General features: G+C 39.3%; 1 protein-coding gene across 1 annotated transcript in view; it reads left to right on the forward strand.

The window, feature by feature from the left end:
- Positions 1-20,406, forward strand: part of LOC145983585 (glycine receptor subunit alpha-2-like) — a 519,078-nt gene that overhangs the window by 491,741 nt on the left and 6,931 nt on the right. Inside the window, exon 10 of the mRNA XM_083116654.1 lies at positions 7,420-7,625. Within this exon, the coding sequence (XP_082972780.1) occupies positions 7,420-7,625 (206 nt within the window). The remainder of the gene's footprint in view (positions 1-7,419; positions 7,626-20,406) is intronic.

Genomic DNA, 20,406 nt, shown 5'->3' on the forward strand with positions numbered 1-20,406 from the left:
TGTATCTAAAGAATCAGCTGAGCTTCTTGGTTCCATACTTAACGAAAATAACTTGCTGGCTTGTGGAACAACATTTTCCTGGTACAGACACCGAGAAAAAGAGTTTGTGTCTTATTTCTCGAAACAATATTCTCTCGTGTTTTGTTGTGATGTGTCCGGTTAGCTGACTTAAGTTAAATTTTCCTTGTCTTTCAACTGATTGGAGGCTATTCATTGACTCGAATAAAACAAGTTTAAATTTTTTTCTGTTACATAATGGAAATAAGTTCCTCTCAGTTTCTATTGCTCATTCTGTGTCACTAAAAGAAACTTACAGCAATATGCAACTTGTTCTTAATAAAATTAAATATGAGGACCATGGTTGGTTGGTGTGTGGTGATCTTAAAGTTTTGAGCATTTTACTTTTGTGGATACACAAAAATGCCATGTTACATTTGTGAGTGGGATAGCAGGGCACGAAATTACCACTGGGAAAGAAAAGAATGGCCAATACAGAAAACATTGAACCCGGGTTCAAAGAACATTGTACAACAACATTTAGTCAGTCAGAAAGTTGTACTTCCCCCCTCTTCATATCAAATTAGGGCTGATTAAACAATTTGTGAAGGCACTTAACAAGGAAGGACAATGTTTCCAGTTCATATGCAACAAATTTCCATCCCTGTCGTACGGCAAAGTGAAAGAAGGTGTTTTTGTTGGACCAGACATTAGGAAATTAATGAATGATAAAGACTTCGAGGAAACAATGACTGCAACTGAAAGAGATGCTTGGATAGCATTTAAAAGTGTAGTGTTGAACTTCTTGGGGAACCACAAAAGTCCTGATTACAGAGCAGAGAAGTTGTTGAGAATATGTTACTTAAATTTCAAAAGCTGGGTTGTAACATGAATCTCAAATTACATTTTTTGCATTCACACCTTGATTACTTTCCACAAAACGTCGGTGAATTAAGTGAGGAACAAGGCGAACGGTTCCATCAGAACATGAGGGATATGGAGAAAAGGTATCAAGGACATTGGAGTGTTAGCATGATGGCTGACTACTGTTGGGCATTGTACAAAGAAACGCCAGAAGAAAAACACAAGAAAGTTAGGAAAGCTTACAGAAGAAAGCGTGCTAAACAGAACTGAAAAATATGTATTGTGTAATGATTTTCTTGTATGTATATTATATACTGCTATATGTCGTTTTCTATATCATATGGGTCCTTTGTGTCTGTCTATATTAATTTTAAAATAAACGTGTTGATGCGTTTAGTGTGATAAGCTACTTATTCTGATTGAAGAAAAGAAAAATTATAATAAAACAGTATGCAATATTGGACAAAGCCCAAATTTTGAAATTTGATTTGTAAGAAAAGCTTGCGTGATAGAGAAGAACGAATTTCATATTTGTGATCAGCATGGCACAAATAATAAACTTCACCTAGTAAAGAAAAACAACATTAAATTGAATTTAATTTGCGGCCTGTTAATTTTATGTTTTGACATATTTATTTTTTGATTAAATGTTATTTTATAACGTTTCAATGTTCAAAATGTCGTTGATTTTATTTCTAAATTTTCCATTGTTAGGTTATCTAGTCATGTCGATGGTAACAAATCCAAAATCATCACTGTTCCAACAAGATGAACAGAATTTTGAAAATTGGTTATAATTTAAGTCACCCCCTACATAATCATCATATACATGTTTCAAATTAGTATGATCTTGACGAAACAAACAAATTAGGTTTGTATTATGTCGTAGTAATTGTTTAGGAATTTTGGAATAAGTTTGAGCTAAATAAAAGCAGTCTATTTCTTTGTGACGACCCTGTGTAAAGAAATTTCGGATTTTGTTTGATTTTCTAGAATGACGTCATCAAAAACTACAACAGAATTTTTCAAACAATCATTGAGCGATTTTATTTTTGATGCAAATGTAGCAAAGTTAAGTCCCTCGTACAGCTTCATGAGTTGTTGATATTTCGGTTGTTCTAAACTTTTAGAGAATACATACAGGTGTCTATTTTCAAAATCTAGCCAATTAGGGGTGAGCAGGAAATTATCTACCAGCAGAGTGGTTTTTCCACAACCAGAGGGACCTACAATCAGGCACCTTATATTATCAGGTAACAACTCCCCATTTGTTTTACTAGTTTCTACTAAATCTGGTAAACGCTGTACCACATTCCATGTTGGTGTCAAAGAATCACCTGCTTTACTTCTACCCAATTTCTTTCTGGCAGTCCTATCCATTTAACATGCAATTTATTATTTTTCTTACGTAATATTTTCTCAATTAAATATGTATCTGGATATTTTGTTTTACTGAGTTCCTCTTCATAGAATCTCCCCTTCAATATTTTATTATAATTATCTTTTATGATATATGTATTTCTATTCCCTGGTAAAACTTGAACTACAGTGAATAACTCTGTACTCCAAATTTTGGTGAACTCGTTTTCAAATAAATGTTTAAATTTACTAATTCTCACTTGATCTCCTAATTTGTATTTTGGTTTCTTGGTAGTGTATTGATACTTTTGACAATAAACAGTAGAAATCAACCTAGACTCATCAGACTTGGTTAGCCTCAGCAGGTTTCATGTGAATAATTTTGTGTTCTGAATTATTATAATTATGAAGTACCTCGGGTGAAATTTGTCACCATTTATAGTTACCCTGTAGAGTAAATTGCCTCCACATGCGATTTTGTAATGTTCTGTTGAATCGTTCCACTATACTTGCTTTCAAATCACTGTATGTAGAATAATGTTTAATATTATATTCTTACATTAACTTGTTAAAATTAATATTATAGAATTATTTTCCTCTGTCTGTCTGTAAATACTTTGATATCCTACCCTCACTACATATCGACTTTAAAGCCTCAGTAACACAAGTACCTGTCTTCGCTTTTAGAGGAAAAGCCCATGCATATTTACTGAATGTATCAATAACTGTGAGCATATATTTGTAAACATGATTTATCTTATGTATCTTATGTTGATTGAAACAAATCATCTACACCTTTCGTTACCACACTCAATCGTTTCTAGTTGCAACGAGTTGCTTTATGTAATTCATTAACTATATCTTGTTTTGACATCGGGTTCTATAAGAAAATATGACATAAAATGGATTTTTTTCAGGGTATAATTGTTTCACTTCAAATAATAATTGGTCACCAGCTTCCACATGAAAACAAGCTAATTGTTCATCCTCATGTATTTTATATTTCATTGCAGATTCATCCCAATATGCAATAGGTATCTGAAGTGCTCTGTACACACCATCTTTTCTCTGTATGGTGAAGGCCTCCCCCAAGGAGTAGTGGTAACGTCGTTGCCTTGTAATCAAGGGGTCCTGGGTGCGATACCCGGTGGAGGCACAAGTTCGGACCCCACTTTAAACTGTAGGTCCAGTCCCGATTAGCCATACTGCGCATAAAGTGGACTTAAAACACCAACTCAACAACAACAACTCTGTATGGTGAAATTTGGCACTTCCACATGTTTTCCCTTCTTTACATAGCCAAATTTTAAAAACCTAATATTACCATCAAGAAAATATTCATGAGACTGTAGGGATACAATTTGTAAACATTACCTACATTAACATAAGTCTAGTGCCCTCGTACATTTGCTACACTATCAGGTCTAACTATCTCAACAGTGAAAAATTGACGTAATTCAAGATCGTCTAATCTGCTTAATACTGATTCTTGATATTCGTTTACGGTGCGTACCACTTCATGGTAGCTGGGTCTGATTTTCACATCAACATTCAATTGTTTAAATTGTTCTTTGAGATCATGAAGTTGTGAGGTAAAACTTGATGAAGCAGATTCTTGACTTGTTTGGAGGGTACTAATTTGTAGCTTAATGTTAGAAATAATCTCTTGTAAACTTTCTACAAGTTTCAATTTAGTACTTTGGCTTGCAAGATCGTGTACCTAACTTCTGATTTCTACAAACAATGCATGAAGTTCGTTGACTATCTGGTTGGTAGGCAAAGTAGCGATGGTGTCTTGAATTACAGCAATTTCTGCTTGAATGTTTTTGATGTCCTCTGACTTGAGTATTCGATTTACTGCTCTTTTTACAGATCTTCTCTCCTGGGAAGTGGGTAAATTAGCTACAGTATTTTGAAGTGTGGTCAAAGCTTGTTTGACAGCGTCCAACTCCGTAGCATCTGCAACATTGCTCAAAGCATCTTTAAGTTTTTGTATGTCATCTTGTGTAGGTGTAGATTGTTGCAATATTTGTAATTTGTTCTGAATATCATCTATGAGATGATTAAAATGGGATAGTTCAGATTCGGTAATCAGATTTTCTAATTAGGTAATCTGTTTTTGAATTATGTTTAAAGATTCGGTTACGGTTGGCAACTTGAATTCCAGAGTTTCGTGTACATTTGTCAATTCATTTCTCATGGTTGTCAAAGTGTATTCAATATGAACTATGGTGCCCTTTATCTTCCCGAAATCTTCAGAAGTCTCTAACTGTAATTTGATACAGGCAACACCGCGTGCGATGGCATTTAATTCGGAAGATAAAAGTACATTATTGATAAAATCTTCCAACATTTGTAGTTTGTTATGGCTCTGTGTAACTCATCTATTTGCAATTCAATTTTAATATTTTCTAGTGTAGGAATTTCGAAAGATAGAAATTGCTATCGTAATTCGAGAATACTAGCATTGACCTGTTCGTATTGCTCTTGCGTTTTGATATTTTGAATAATAGAAAGCAGTTCGGTACGAATAGTATTTGCTTGATTGTTTAATTCTTGTTTTAATTGTTCTGAAGTGCTTGTTTGGATTTGTCGAAATTTCTCAAGATCATTTTTCAACTTGGCTATGCTCACCTCCAAGTTTTAACAGTGTCAATTGAAGCTAAATTGGTATATTTTTGGAGTAGGGATTTAAGTTCGCCATCAATTTTCACAATGGGGTTAATTAATTCAGTTTGGAGATTTGTAATCTCAGCTTGAATATTTAAATTTAATGAATTTTGTAAAATTAATAAATCTGATTTAAGTTTCTTAAGATGCTCGTCTAATCTGGCAATATCGCTGGAATTATCTGGTATCTCTTGTCGCCTTCTATTTCCAAATATATCCATTATTTTATTTATTTATTTTATTTTTTATTTTTTTTATTTTTTGTTTGGTATTTTTATATATTCATGAGAGAATAGATTATTCTTATTTCGATAAAAAGATAGATTAATTTATCATACTCCCCAAATATTTCAGCATAGAGGAAATCACCTGCTTCCACATATTGTGTTGGGATCTATTGCATTGTGTTTAATTCTATACAAATTTCGACCTAAGTGTACAACTGCTGCATTGGATGGAGAGATACTTATTTGAATTTTTCCACTAACAGGAATTTTATATGATGGTTGGTTATTATTTAATACATGTAATTGTTTACCAGTATAATCATCAACTTGATACCAGATACTATTTAGATGGATGATAACCAGACCTCTTAGTTTACGATGAATATCCCTAATGATATCCATGTTTACTGGAATTCTCTCTATTTGTTGAATATGTTTTTTAAAACCAAACACATTCATAGGCATTTTTTTCTTTTTTTTATCGAGTTTAGTATCAAATGATAGAGAACATCAAAACAAAACCAATGGAAAAACCGCACCTTTCTACGTTACTTGGTTCTCGATATATAAGTATTTTAATAACTTGGAAAAATTCAGAGGAAAAGAATCAATAGGGGTATACAAAACAAGAAAGTATAAAAGAGATACAAAGCTTAGTTTGCACGCATTCCATCAGCGTCATACCTTCAGGGACAACAGGTTAGGATCGATCGTACAATACATTGCATGACTAACATTCTTTGCATTGCAAAAAACACCAAACTGTCTCTCTGTAATATTCATGCATGTTAAAAGAACAATCACTTCGAAATATCTCTCTTGCATGCAAGAATTCTCGTGACAACACTATTGATTTGTCTGAGCAAAAATCTTGGTTACATGAGAATTCTTGCAACATTTCTGTTAATATTCAATTCTGTTTGAAGTTACTGCTTAAGAAAAACTTGTTTTTTTTTCAATTAGAAAAATCTGCAATAGAGGGGGATTTTGAAATTCAATCCTATTCAAAACAAATAAATTTTTTTAAAGAAAATAGTTATTTATTTACACTTAGAATTTAAAAAAAAGAAATTTAAAAACATAAGGGGAAATTATCTAATTATCTATTATCTTGCGATTTTACTCTATAAAAATTGAATGTTGAACTCTTGCGTGAAGCAAATTTTTACTTGTTTACACTTAGAAAAACAGCTAAATTTTGATTTGTGATTAAATTATACTTGAAGAGATCACTATAAAATGGTTGGATTTTGAGGGGGTGATCTGAAACGAAGCGTTTACTCTACTGGGGGACCTCCGCGCTGTACACCGATGAAGTGTTCACACAAAAAGAGATAGTTTTGCTTCAACAGTCTGCATATGTGTTAAATAGTGTGTGGGATCGTTGCTCCTAAAGGTCTTTTCTACTTATACGGCAGCCGATCCTGATGCTGGCAACGGAAGTGGGGAGCGGGGAAGCGACCAATCCAGCACGATAAGAAACGTAGCAGCCAGTAGATCGAGGTTCACATATTAGTTCCTCCCCTCGACGTAGTGACTTTCGGCGCCACCGCTGTTGTTTGGTTCGTTGGTCTGCGGCGTAATCCCCGCTTCCCACTTCCGTTTGCCAGAACTAGGACCGGCCGCCTTTAGAGTATAGCAACCTTTAGCAACAGTCAAAGTAGTCAGATTGCGTCAATAGTATCTGGCGCCGTAATGAGATAAGTACGTTGTTTCACGTTTGGTTTCGTGTTCCTGAAAAAAAAAAAAAAACTTTATGTGAATGAAGAATCGTGTATACTCCACGACGGCGCTTGTAAGCAAGAGGGGTCGGGGTTCGAACCCGGGCTTTTTACAAGGTGGTGGAGTAATTTTTTAGAGGTAATTCGTTGACCCTGTAAAAGAACCCTAGATCCTATAGAAGGAGAAAGATGGTGGTTTTGGCATAATATATCCGAGGGACGTACTTTGGTGGGAAATATTATTTTCATTGTTGTGATAAAACATTGTTATGCCAGAATGAAATAACATTAGCATGCAATGGTAATTGAACATAATCCATTTTCAAGTGCTTTAAACTATACTAATTCTAACATTACGTTTCGAGAGAGCCTTCTTTCATCTTCAGGTTCTACATTTCATTCTAATGTAGAAACATTGTCACTAACATTCAGAAATTTATCAGAATGAAATAAGTTTGACTACTACTACAATGCATAATGCAATGTTTATGAAGATAAGAAATGCGTTTCCTGTGAGTGTCGATATTTTATAAGGATGTGTATGTCATTATCATTACTCTTGACAACAACTCACATTTCAGCTACACAAAATACACAGTCTCAGCAGCTTCTACCTCCAGTTTCTTATGTGAAGGCGATAGATGTATGGATGTCATCATGCTCGGTTTTTGTCTTTCTGTCTTTAATGGAATTTGCTATTGTGAATAATTACATGGGAACTTCAAATTGCCAAGTATTGAGGGGATACTCAGATGAAGATTTCAGGCTGCAAGTGGACGATATAAAGGTTAGTCACGATTACACAGTATATTTAATTTTGAGTTGCATTACAGCACTGAGTAAAACATAAAACCGAAAGAGTGATGAGACCTTACATTATTTTATGTTATTTAAATAATATTTTTGTTGGTAATCATGGGAATATAAAAATTAACTCTTTTGCTTGTTAATATTTGAATATTCAATAATTGTTGTTGTTTTGTTCAATTATTAATGATTAAAAGACTAAGTTACTTTAGGGATAACAGCGTAATCTTCTTTGAGTGAGAGATTATATCGACAGAAATGGTTGGGATGTTGGATTGAGATGTCATTTTGGTGCAGAATTTCAAATTTGATGGTCTGCTCGACCTTTTTTCTCTTACATGGTGTGAGTTCAAACCGGCGTGAGCCAGTTTGGTTTCTATCTTCTGCAAACCTGAATAAATGGCTGCTTCCCTAATCTGCATTACTTTGGATTGCAAGCTTTGTACTATCTCTATGTATGTTTGTGGCGCGAAAGAAGAAAAAAACATTTTACTGCGCATGCTTTGTAGGCCAATTTCTAAAAATATTTAGGCACAGAAAAAGTAAAAGTAATTTTAAAAAGCATGATGTGAAGACAACACACGTAATTAATAATTGAAAAAAAAATAGCGGAACCAGGGTTCGAACTCGTATTATAAAAATTAACACATCCGCAGCTGCCACTCTAACCCCTGCAGCAAATTACCGCTCTAAGATTGGAGCAACTAGTAGCATCTAAAATCTATGGTAGATTTTAGGGGGATCTTTACTAAAGGCTAAGACTGACTGTGGCAACTCGCTTGGTTAAACGAGAGGAACACAGAGGGTATGTGGTGATACCCCAGATAAATGATGAACCACACACAACGTTTAATATAAAAACATTTGAACTGACTGGACAGGCAGGGTGATAAAAGAATGTTCGTACCTGTAGCTCTGCTGAAATACTCGTTTCCGCTGGTCCTCGTTTCGATGTGGTTCTACCCTGAAATAAAACGTACGAGGGAGTGCAACTCCGGGCTCCAATACTCGCGTAGTCCGGTATTCTAAACTATAACTTTCCGATCGTTAATTCTTTCCTTTTCCTTTGCTAACAACAACTGTGGAGCTCACTTGCGATAATTATATCTGAAGTAAAACTGAAAGCAACTGAGAGCGAGATGTTCTCACGCGACCTATTTAGCTGGAATTAGAACTTTCGATCGTTAAACCGTTGACTGGACCGTGTCAGTTGTCAACGGTGATTTTTTTTGGTAAGGCTGATTTACTGTATTTCATATTCTTCCGGCCTAATGCAGTGTCAGCGGAGTTTTACAACTCCACTGAAGGTCGCTGGCATGATTTGGTTTATAACAAGCTGTTTTCCAATGCTTCAGCGGTACCCCTTTTATGAAGTGGTTAGCTTTTTAATATATGACGCCCGGGGTTCTGGGTTTGAGTCGGGACAAAAATTAGATTCACGAAAGGAAATTATTTTTTTGTGAAGATGTGGCTAGAGAAAAAACTTGTCGCGGGTACCCATCCGGTCCAGTCAAAGATAGAAGACAGTATATTTGAATTAAGTCCAAAAACAAAATTAAAAAGGTAAACGGGGTATACAAAAAATAAATATAACCAAAACCATACACTTAATACTCTAAACATTCTGGAGTATAAACAAAGCAGGTAAGGCTTGCGTACGCCGAGAGTTCAGCTGATGCTGGCTCGCAAATTCCCATATTGTTGCCGTAGCGACTGTTATCACTTGACACATGGAATCACTTTAACACACGTGAGAAAAAAAGGGAAGACAGAAGCGTTTGGCCAATTTCCTGTCAAGAGTTCGGTCCCTCTGGAATATAGTTTGGCACACGGAGATTGAATATACACTTTTCACCGTTAACAATTCCTGTCTGTCAGGGAAAAAAAACCTAGGCTAGCAATACCGAAGAAAAAATTGTCATGCAAAGTATACAGGAGTGTTCACAAGTACTAACACTGAAGATAATATACAAGAAATTTAAAAGAATTGAGTTATGAGATGTATACATGGGGCGTTCCGCCTCCATGATCATTGTCTGTCTATTACATAAATATAATTTTTAAAATAATGATATTGATGTCACAAATCTTGTTCGAAAAAGTTTGTCAAGTCTTTCTGTGGGTCATAAAAAACTGTTCCCCGATGTTACATTGTTAGTTTGTGTTTTCTACATGTAGTACTGGCTTAAGGTGTAGTGACGCCAGTGGAAACAGATAAAAATACACTGTGAAGCGTTCTTTATTCACTGACGTAGGATGCTCCATTAGCAATCGCTGTGGTGAGCGTTCATTGGTTAATGGAGATCGTTCGGGACGGTCCGGTGACGGGAGTCGACCACGCGAACACACAAACAGTATCTTGGAGATCCTGGGGTTGACAGGTGGTGGCTGCCCTCGTAATCACTGAAGTCGCGCTGAGAATACTGGGTCGGACGTATGCGTAGCAAACTTGCTTGATGAAAGAGGGGGGACATCTTCTTGTGGATCCTGTGATAAACGTACGGCGACTGCACTTTTATTCACTGAAGGCGCGCTGAGAACACTGTTGCGGACTTATGCGTAGCCAACTTGGGTGTTGCTGGTCACGAACATGATGAATCTGGAGGGTGAGCTTCTGGTAATTACTCAATTAGCAATCGCTGGTTGCTGGTCACGAACAACTGCTGGTGTTGCTGGGTCCTCTGCGGCTCAGGAACATAAAGAAAACTGGGGCTTGCGGGGGAAACTTCTGGAAGGTGTTGGTCGTCTTCTGGCCGTGCCGTAAGGGGGATTGGTCTCCTCCGAGAAGAAAATGACAGAAGCTGGCAAGTCCTCGTGGGGGGGGGGGGGGGTCAGCACCCTGGGACACGAGTACTGGAATTCTGGAATTTTGGAACATCATCCTTCGGGGGGCGCTGGGTCCACCAGAGGAGATCCGGGGGTCGACTCTGGGTAACCATTGGTTCCGGGATGACAGGAACAGGTTAGGGTGTAGGAGATAGAGGTTAGCTGAAACAAAAGAGGTGGGACCTGTCCAGTCCCTACAAGGATTCTATAATAATTATAAAGATAAGTGGTACCAAATAATTAAAACCGATTTTTTGAAAGGAGGATACAATGTTAACGTTCGGTTATTGCACACAAAAGAGACATGCGGGAGAGGTTGCAGTTCGGACGTTTATGCCATAGTTAATAGACTGAGCGTGACCCGATCGTAGAAGGTTACAACGGATTTAATTGGAAGTAGCGGTTGGTTACGGATTCGATAACAGTGGTACAGGAAATATCCCGTTAACGCTGCGTTCCAAAAAATGAGAATAAAGAATGTTATTGGAAGGTTAGTAAGTAAAACATCATGCAGCGGAATGTCGCGGTTAAGTGATTTGTTCAATTGATGTAGCGCAAAATTCATCTCAGTCCACTCGGGGAATACAATACCGGTGAAGTTAACAAACTCGTTAGTAAACATTTTAACCTCCTATGTGGGCATCGACCATAGGTCGGATATACATGATGTCATCGTCAAAAATGATTTGATCACAGTGACTATAATTCAGAAAAACAGATTGACCGGGAATCACATTTGAAGTGTGGAACGTGAATGTAAAATGCCGTTTAACAATTGGGCGGCAAAGAAATTTACCGGTGCCTGCTATTAGAATGCCATGACGGGTACGAGTTATCCGTAATTCATGACTCAAAATGGACTTAACCTGAAAGGCGCAACCTTGGGTGGTGTTGAGATTGACCAGGTTTTGCAAACATGTGACCTGGGTGTGTATAGAAAGCTCTGCATGGTGGTAAACGAACAGAAAGTTTGAGAACTTACATGCACTATCGAGTATTTGAGTATTCTACAAAACGAGGGACACCGTTATGGAGAACTTATAGGCCAATTGCGGGACTTTAATACGGGACCAATGGCTGGGCTGAAAGCTGCCCCAATTAATTGCACGGTACACGGGAGAAATTGCGTCCAAGGGGAGCAGGGGAGTCTCTAATAAGAGATGGAAGGAGTGGGAGTGGGAGTCCACATCATTCTTGATCAGGAAAACATAGGTAAGTGAATAAAATAAGCCAACGTCGGTGGTATACAGGGTGTTCTTGAATTGTGGGTGCCCCTGAATAAAAATAAGAAGCCAAGTTGGTGCAAGCATATGATATGATAATTTATTTAAGGAAAGTTCTATTATTAAAAAGTATATATGTTCAAATGTCCTCCTCCGTGGCCGTGCGGTCTAAGGCACCATGCTTTGGGCGGCGGTTGCGGGACGGCATAGGTTCGATCCCGGGTTTAGTATCCGGGAATTTTTGGCCTCTGTATAGGGCCGTTGGCAACCCACCATCGTGAGGAAATTGGGGAGCTCCGAGTGAGTGGGCGTAATCCGGTCGCGAAGTCCTACAACGGCTGGGGGTTGGTCGGGCCGACCACCCGTCCCCCTAGTCTGGCTCCAGATCTCCACACCCCCTTGGTGGCTCGCGTGGGAGGGAGGCCAGCAGTCGGTAGGTAAGCCTTGGCCCAATATTGGGCTGTTGCGCTATAGGATTATATTATATGTTCAAATAGCTGCGAAGTTTGTAAGAGGGCAAGAATGTGTCCATCTTCTTTATAAATGTTACACAATTTAGCTATCAGGTAGTTGTTTAATTCCAGAATGAACGTTTCAAATTTAGCAAAATGTTATGTATCGTACTAAAGGCTTGCACTTGAATTTATTTCATATGCTTTATTTCTTCAGTGATCGCGTGTTGATTGTATGCCAGAATCTGGACGGAAGCTTTCAGGGTCATTGATAGAAAACGCGTTAAAAACCCTGAGACCGGCGCTAAAAAGATTTGATTGAATGATTTAGTTAATTTTACTTCGCGTTTTGTGCATCTTGGCTAATTTGCGAAGATGGGGATGAGTGGAAATTCACAAACAACCAAGCCCGAGAGGGATTGGAACGCGGGACCCTTGGCGTCGCAGCGCGATGTGCTAAGAACTCGGCCACAGGGTCCGGCACTAAAAAGATTTAAAAGATTATAAATAATGGACCGCTTGCCTCTGGAATGTACTGATGAATTTATCCACTGTCCTCCGCAATTTGGTCGGGAATCTCCAATGATAAATCGACATGGGAGATATTGAGAGACGTCATGCAGGTACGTATGTTTAAATCGATGTGGTATTCATTGTAGTGTAGACATTTTCATAAGCGTGGACCATCAATGCCTGAGGAAGAGGTCACTATCATCTGACGTATGAACTGCCGAATTAGAGGGAGAGTATGGGAAGAAGCCAGTATGGGACAGAGGGTGCCATCGCTGCGTTTTCTGAAATTAAGCAAAAAAAGAAAATCATCAATGACTAGTACGTGTAAGGGGGGGGGTCGTGCGAAGTATATTCCGATGTGCGAGGAGCTTGGGAGCTTGGGAGCTGTAAAAGGTACTCGGTAGATCTGATTGGTACAAAAGGATCGTATCAGCAAAGCTATGTGGGGGGATGTATGCACAATCGCCTGACCAAGGCATGGAACCCTCTTCCTCCCTGTTGGCATCGTTTCTCCCGGAACAATTTACATGGGCCCATCTACGGGCGCTAAACGCCATGGCCGAGGCGTCGACGGACATGTTCAGAGCCCTACGCTATGTGCTGGGTGATCTGGTACAGCGACAGAGTTGCTACCCCAGCCCCACGCTGGCGGATTTAAACCTAGAGCGGGCGCGCCTACGACGGGGGATCCGAGAGCTGCGGCATCCCCCATCCCCAGTGAGCCGACGAGCGCTGTTGCGGAGGAAGGGGAAACATCGCTAAACGATATAACGGATGGCCCGGCGGTTCCTCGTTCTGACCAGTGTCCGGACTTTCTGCCGCCAGTGGGGAATTGAGGAACTTGGACGTCCTCGTCCCGGACAGCCGAGGTGACAGCCAGGGGGGTGTAGAGAAAATGAGGGTATTCAGTATGTTGGTAGCCAAAATTTTACAATTTGAGATAAAGAAGACTAAAAGGAGAAAGAAAATCTATACAAGTTAAGGCAAAATGTAATAAAGTAATAATAAAATGTAAAAGGATATATAAAGAATGAAAAAGAAAAGAAATAACAAAAACAAAAAATAATCAAAGAAAATGAACGGGGCGAGACCAGAAGGTCCCGTTACCGTAGCGACAGCCGGTGCATTGGCGGTTGGTGCAAGGGGAGCCCTTGTGGCTCCTTCGGTGCGGTGGGACCAGGGGGGCGTTTTATGCGACAGTCCATTCGAGATTAAGACCATTTGACGCACAGGAAGTGGAGACAAAATAAACAGCCGAAAAGACCATTTTAACAGTACCGCCGAAAGGCGGGTGTTTTCGTTGTGGATAGACACAAAGGAACCTTTTCCTGTGGCTTTCAATTAAAATATGAAAACAAACACTAATTCCCTAGAAGTACAGGCTGGGTTACAGTCCCAACGGGTGGAGGAGGGGAAAATACCGGCAGGAAGGTATGAAGATAAATATCTTGACACTGTACGCCCAGTCGCATTAAAAGAAGCTGTTACTAAGGAAGTTAATAAGACGGGTTTAGAATGAGAAGGACTTCCGTCCATAGGTTGACTATTATTCTGATACCCTGCAGAGAAGGGTACAGAATACAAAGGTCATGTTGCGGCCATGATGAATTAATGGCTCTGCAGACCGTAATGTGAGTCCGCATTTCCGGAATACTCGGTATAGATACCTATGGGTCAGTCAAAATATTGAGCATGTATGTTGCGGTAAGGAACGCTGTATCAACAGAAATCAGGCTTACTGCTTGTATAAAGAAAATTCACCTTCACGCCGGGAAGAAGAAAAAAAGGGGACAGAGGGGGGAGGTATACGTTACTCTCACAAGTTCTTCGAGTTCCACGAGGTCAGAATCTAATGTCGACTTTTCATCCCGCAACTGCGCGAGAGAATTTTTCCCCTTGGGATTTAAAGATGACGGATTTAAAACAGAACGCGACGACTGGCAACACTGGTTCGGGCTACGCGAAAAATACGGTGCGAGAGAGAAGTGGAATATCTTGAGCCGCTCTTGGACTGATCAAAGGTCAGGTGGCTGAGAGGGAAACCTGCGCCGAGGCGATTGCGCACCTCGCTTGGCCTTCGGAATCCCACAGGGAACGTTAACGGAACTCTCTCGTGGCGTGTGTGCGCATGAGCGCAGAGACCGCGTTGAGACGATGTATATCCGGTGTTTCAAGGGAGACGGGTTCGAAATATGAACGGGTGCACTGGCAATACTGCGCTGGCTTCTGCGGCGAACACGGAGGGAGAGAGAGAGAAACAAAGAGCCGAGCCGGTACGCGATCCGGAAAAGTCCACACAGCGGATGCAAAGCTGCCGTGATAGATCAGCAGTCTGTCACGACTAGAATCTGTCAGCGATTCCTAAATATTGGGTTGGTGCGAATGAAATGTCCGGCCCAGGTGCGTCATTGCCAAAGGCCAAAAAAATCAAAACTACAATACCTGGTTAATTAAAATAGTCGCAGTCTGCAGCCACACACTTTTGTCATCGCTCAGCCAACAATTGGATTCCATGGCGAAAGAAGTCTGGAGTCTGCAACGCAAAGATCTCCTCAACGGCATGTTGCACCGCCCGATCATCAGCAAAGGTCTTCCCTGTCTGGAAGTGATCGAGATGCCGGAAGTGATGGTAGTCAGTGGAAGAGAGGTCGGGAGAATATGCTGGATGAGGAAGGGTTTCATATTGCAACTCTTGGAGAGCCTGCACCGTCCTTTGTGCGACGTGTGGGCGAGCATTGTCGTGCAACACGAGGACACCATGTCTGTGGACCATTGCTGGATGCTTGGGGAGAAGTTTGTGGTGCATTTCGTGGAGTTCAGCACTGTAACAATTTGCATTGATGGTTTCACCTCGCCTGAGAAAGACATGATGGATCACACCCACCATAGACCACCATACCAGCAACAACACCTTCCGTGGGTGGAGAGGTGGTTTCGGAGACCACCCTGGACGTTGATCACGATCCAACCATTGTCCTGATCGTTTACGATTGTCATAGCAGATCCATTTTTCATCTGAAGTGACAATCCGATGCAGGAAACCATCCCAGTTATGCCTTACACTCAGAGAACTGCACACCTCCAGACGGCGAGTCTTGTTGACCGGTGTCAAATCATGTGGTACCCATGAGTCCAACTTTTTCACTTTACAGATCGCAGGGAGCCGCCAAACGACAGTGGTATGGTGTATGCCTAACTCGTCTGCAACGGCACGAACACTTTTCCGAGGGTCCGCTTCCACGGGGTTCCTGAGGAGCTCATCCGAACATGATGTTGGTCGATGGCCACTGGGTTCATTTTGCAATGCTGTGTCACCGGAACGAAACTTGACAAACCAGCGGCGAATGGTGCGTTCATTTACCATTCCTGGCCCAAATGCACTGTTAGTGTTTTTGGCGGCTTGCTGAGCAGAATGTCCCATTTTGAATTCGTAAAGACAAATCACTCGCAATTGTGTGTTCTCCATGGTGCACTTTCAGACGACCCTGTCCAGCAACACACTGCCCCCTGACTGTCTGGGTGCTCCAGCCTGTTTGCTGGACGTATACAGAGTTTATGACGTTAGACCTGTGACCTCAGTCAATCCCTGTGTTGTGTGGTTGAGCTGAGTTTCCGACCAGACGTCAAAGCGGACATTTCATTCGCACCAACCCAATAGAAAATGAGACTCTCGGCGGCTGGAGCACGGGGTTTATTTATGAATTAAAACGTGAGGGTCCAGGGTCGAACTGTAAAGCCGGAATTTAAAAAAGGTCCAAATCGTTGTATAATTGGGGTGCAAGGAAAGAGATTGGCCTGTGTGCTTGTGGCTGAAAGGAAACAGACTTTGGAGACTCGGGTTCGAGTCCCAGCAAGTGCGAATCCACGAACGAGGCTATCACGTCATCGTACTAGCGTAGAGTTCTGATTTCCAACACTGAGGGCGCATGCCCAGGTGAGAGCGTGCTTTCTTGTATTTCCGCAGTTGGGACAGTAGAGCATGTATTTTCATATACGTGAAAGGTATCAAGGCTACATTCGCTTAGGAGATCGGTCGTACTGATATGAGCTGCAGCATTAGCCTACGCTCGAGCAGAAATAACAATGAAGCAAGCAGCTTATGTGTAACAACAAACAAATGTCTAATATCGCGATGACAACAATAGTACCGAAAACATAGGGAGAAGTAAATGTTTGGCGAACTAGTTCTTTAAATGTTAAAGCTTGCACTGGAGAGAAAAATATACTTAATACTATTACTGTGCGCAATATCGCGATTATGTAGTTTTTGTTTTCATTACTAGTTGAAGCAGTCCTCGCCTCGTTTACTGAAGTATTTGTTACTAGTCTTTTTATGGGCGTAGCACCCTTAAATATAAAAAAGCCGTTATGTATATATATGTGTGCCGCGCTAGCTCAGTCGTTCCGGCGACTGACTACCATGCGCGAGACCCTAGTTCGATCCCCGGCGGGGGAGAATTGGGTTTCTTTCCACCTGTTCAAGCGGTAAAAGCGCCCACCCAGCGTCGTACAAAGTGGAAACCTGGAGGAAATACTGAGGGGTAAAGGCGGCCAGGGGAGTGGTGCTGATCACATCATCCCCACCTTCGGCTGTGATCAAGAAAGTGTGGGGCCTAACTCCACAACCCCTATATGCCTTCATGGTGTGGTACAAAGCACAGGGGAGCACTACTGTTTTTACTTTTTTATGTATATATATATATATATATATATATATATATATATATATGTATATTTGACGTAACTTGAATTAACTCTGAGCAAGATTGTCACTAACGTGCGTTTGGTTATGTATTCCCCGTGCAATCGCGGCTTCCCCCATGGCGCAGTGGTAGCGTCATTGCCTTGTAATCAAGGGGTCCCGGGTTCGATACCCGGTGGAGGCACAAGTGTTTCGGATCCCACTTTAAACTGTAGGTCCAGTCCCGATTAGCCTTACTGTGCATAAAGTGGACTTAAAAACACCAACTCAAACCCGTGCAATCGATGAAATTACCATTTGTGCAGCATTTTCGTTTCCCGTACCGGTTAAGGAAGGTTAAGGGAACCAAAAAAGTGGCTGGGAATGAAATCCTTCCACCTGTAATGAAAAATAATATGCGTAAAAATGTCATCCTATTTTTAGCCATGTTAGTCCATCCTCACACCAAAAATATTGAAGACTGGACTTGTTAGTTTCCTTCCTCGTGTGTTACGCACATGATGTAATAAAAGAAAATAGTAGTCAAACGCTGTTTGAGCTTATTTGTCATTCTGTTCCCTCGGTTTTAAACAGAGGGTGTTCTCTACCAGGTTCGCACGTCTGCGAAGATGGAGGAACTCTATGAAAAACAATAAGCGCATTTTTATTTTAACTGTTCAGCATATAGTATTTCAGACTGTCTCACTGTGCGCTAACATATAAACACTCCTAGAGGTGCATAACATAAATTTGCTCGTTCTGAACCATAATCATTCTGGTGTGGGTGACTCGCAGTGACTATGTGCAAGTGTGGTGGTTGGCTAAAAAAAATACATTTCACAATATTTGTGCATAATAAAATGTGGATAAGTTATTGATTAGTATTTATGTATTGACTTACAATACTCACCAAAAGAATTGGATTTATTTATGAGAATTATTTCTTTTATTATTTTAGTTGTATGTGTTTTGGTTAGAGTTGTTTTTCTATTTTGTTTGAACGCAGGACTTTAGGATATACTCAAATTCGTAGGGGCCCTAACAAGGTTAGGGTTTGTGGTGCTTTTAACCTTTTTCTGATGCAATTTGGCTGTTTACCAAGAAACAGACATTACCTATTTTGAGAAATTATTATCCTTATTATATATCTCCAGCTTTTAGAATATTTTGTCTTTACTTGTTTGGGTTGTTTTCCCCTATCATACTTTACTATTTAATTTTCATTTGGCGGCCTTTTTCTTTTTGTGTTGTATAAGAATGGGAGCATATACAGTAATATCTGCTGGTTGATCATCTAATTCTAATTATGCATTACTCGGAGGTCTTCGAGCTCAGACTATCTCTTATGAGGTGCGTTTAGTTTGATTTTATCTTTTATTTTCTTAATTAGTGGTTAAAACTTACTTTTATTTATTATTTTTAATACTATCTGTGATTTATTTTTATTGCTTTTCCATTAGCTCTAACTTGACTAAGTTCTTGTTTAGCTGAAACTAATCGAACTCCCTTTGAATTTCCTGATGGTGAATCTGAGTTTGTTTCTGGATTTAATGTTGAATATAGTGCTGGTAGGTTTGCCTTAATTTTTATATCTGAATATGCCAGTATCTTATTTATGAGTGTTTTAAGGGTATACCTTTTCTTATTTATTTTATTTGAAGTTTATTTTTTGGGATTTATTTATATTTGGGTTCGGCGCACATTACCACGACTTCGCTATGATAAATTAATATATTGGCTTGGAGGAGATTTCTTCCAATTTATTTGAATTATTTGTTTTTTTGGGTTGGTTTTGAGGGGTTAATTATATCAATATACGTTTAATTGCATAATAGTTAGAATGTACAAACTTCTGGAATACTTATATTCTTGTTTATGTTTCCAAGACTTATGCTTAAATTTTGGCCAAGAAGACATTTTTTAATATTTTATCTCATATCAGTAATGTGCTGGGGATATAATGAAGTATATAAAATATAATAATTGTTAATACTTGTCCGGTAATGATGTATGGATCTTCTACTGGCCAAGCCCCAATCCAAGTTAATAGAATGGTGGCTGCTAACAATATTCAGAAAAATATTTGGTTTATCGGGTAGAATTGTAAACCTCGAAAGTTTCTTGTATGATGTATTGGTATCATTAGTAGCATTATAATAGATAACACTAGTGCTAGTACCCCACCTAATTTATTTGGGATTGATCGTAGAATTACATATTCAAATAGGAAATATCATTTTGGTTGGATGTGTACTGTTGTTACTAGAGAATTTGCTGGAGTGAAGTTTTCTTGATCTTCTAGGGTTGTGGGGAATATTAATAAAAGTTGTATTAGCATTAAGATTGTAATTATAAATCCTAATATATCTTTTATAGAAAAATATGGATTGAATGGAACCTTATCCATAAATACTAGTAATAGAAAGTGGATTATTAGATCCGGTTTGATGTAAGAAAAGTAAATGAACTATTCACATCGCTCTTAAAATAAATGGTTGCAAGAAGTGAAAAGCAAGAAATCGGGTTAGGTGGCATTATCTACTGCAAACACCCCTCAAATTTATTGAACTAATGTAGTTCCTAAATATGGGCTGAAAGTAAATTAGTAATTACTGTTGAACCCCAAAATGATATTTGACCTCATACAAATGCTGTTGCTATCGTTGATATTATAATTATAACTCCAACTGACCATGTATGAATATATAGGTCAGACCCATAATACATTCCTCGTCCAACGTGTATATATATATACAAATAAAGAATAAGGAGGCTCCGTCAGCATGAATAGTTCGTAGTATTCATCCATAATATACATCTCGGCAAATGTGCATTACTCTAGAAAAGGCTAAATCTGTTCTTGAAATATAGTGTATTGCTAGAAAAAGACCTGCTAAAATTTGAATTGAAAAACATATGCCCATAAGTGATTCAAAATTTCATCAATAGGAAATATTTAATGGAGCTGTTAGGTCTACTAATGCATTGTTTGCTAATTTAAGTATGGGGTGATAAACTCGTGTTGCCTTTGTCATTCGTAATTATTTAATCATTTTTAGAGGTCCC

This window comes from Lepisma saccharinum, chromosome 2 (assembly GCF_977018435.1).
Source record: "Lepisma saccharinum chromosome 2, izLepSacc3.1, whole genome shotgun sequence".
Lineage (NCBI taxonomy): Eukaryota > Metazoa > Arthropoda > Insecta > Zygentoma > Lepismatidae > Lepisma > Lepisma saccharinum.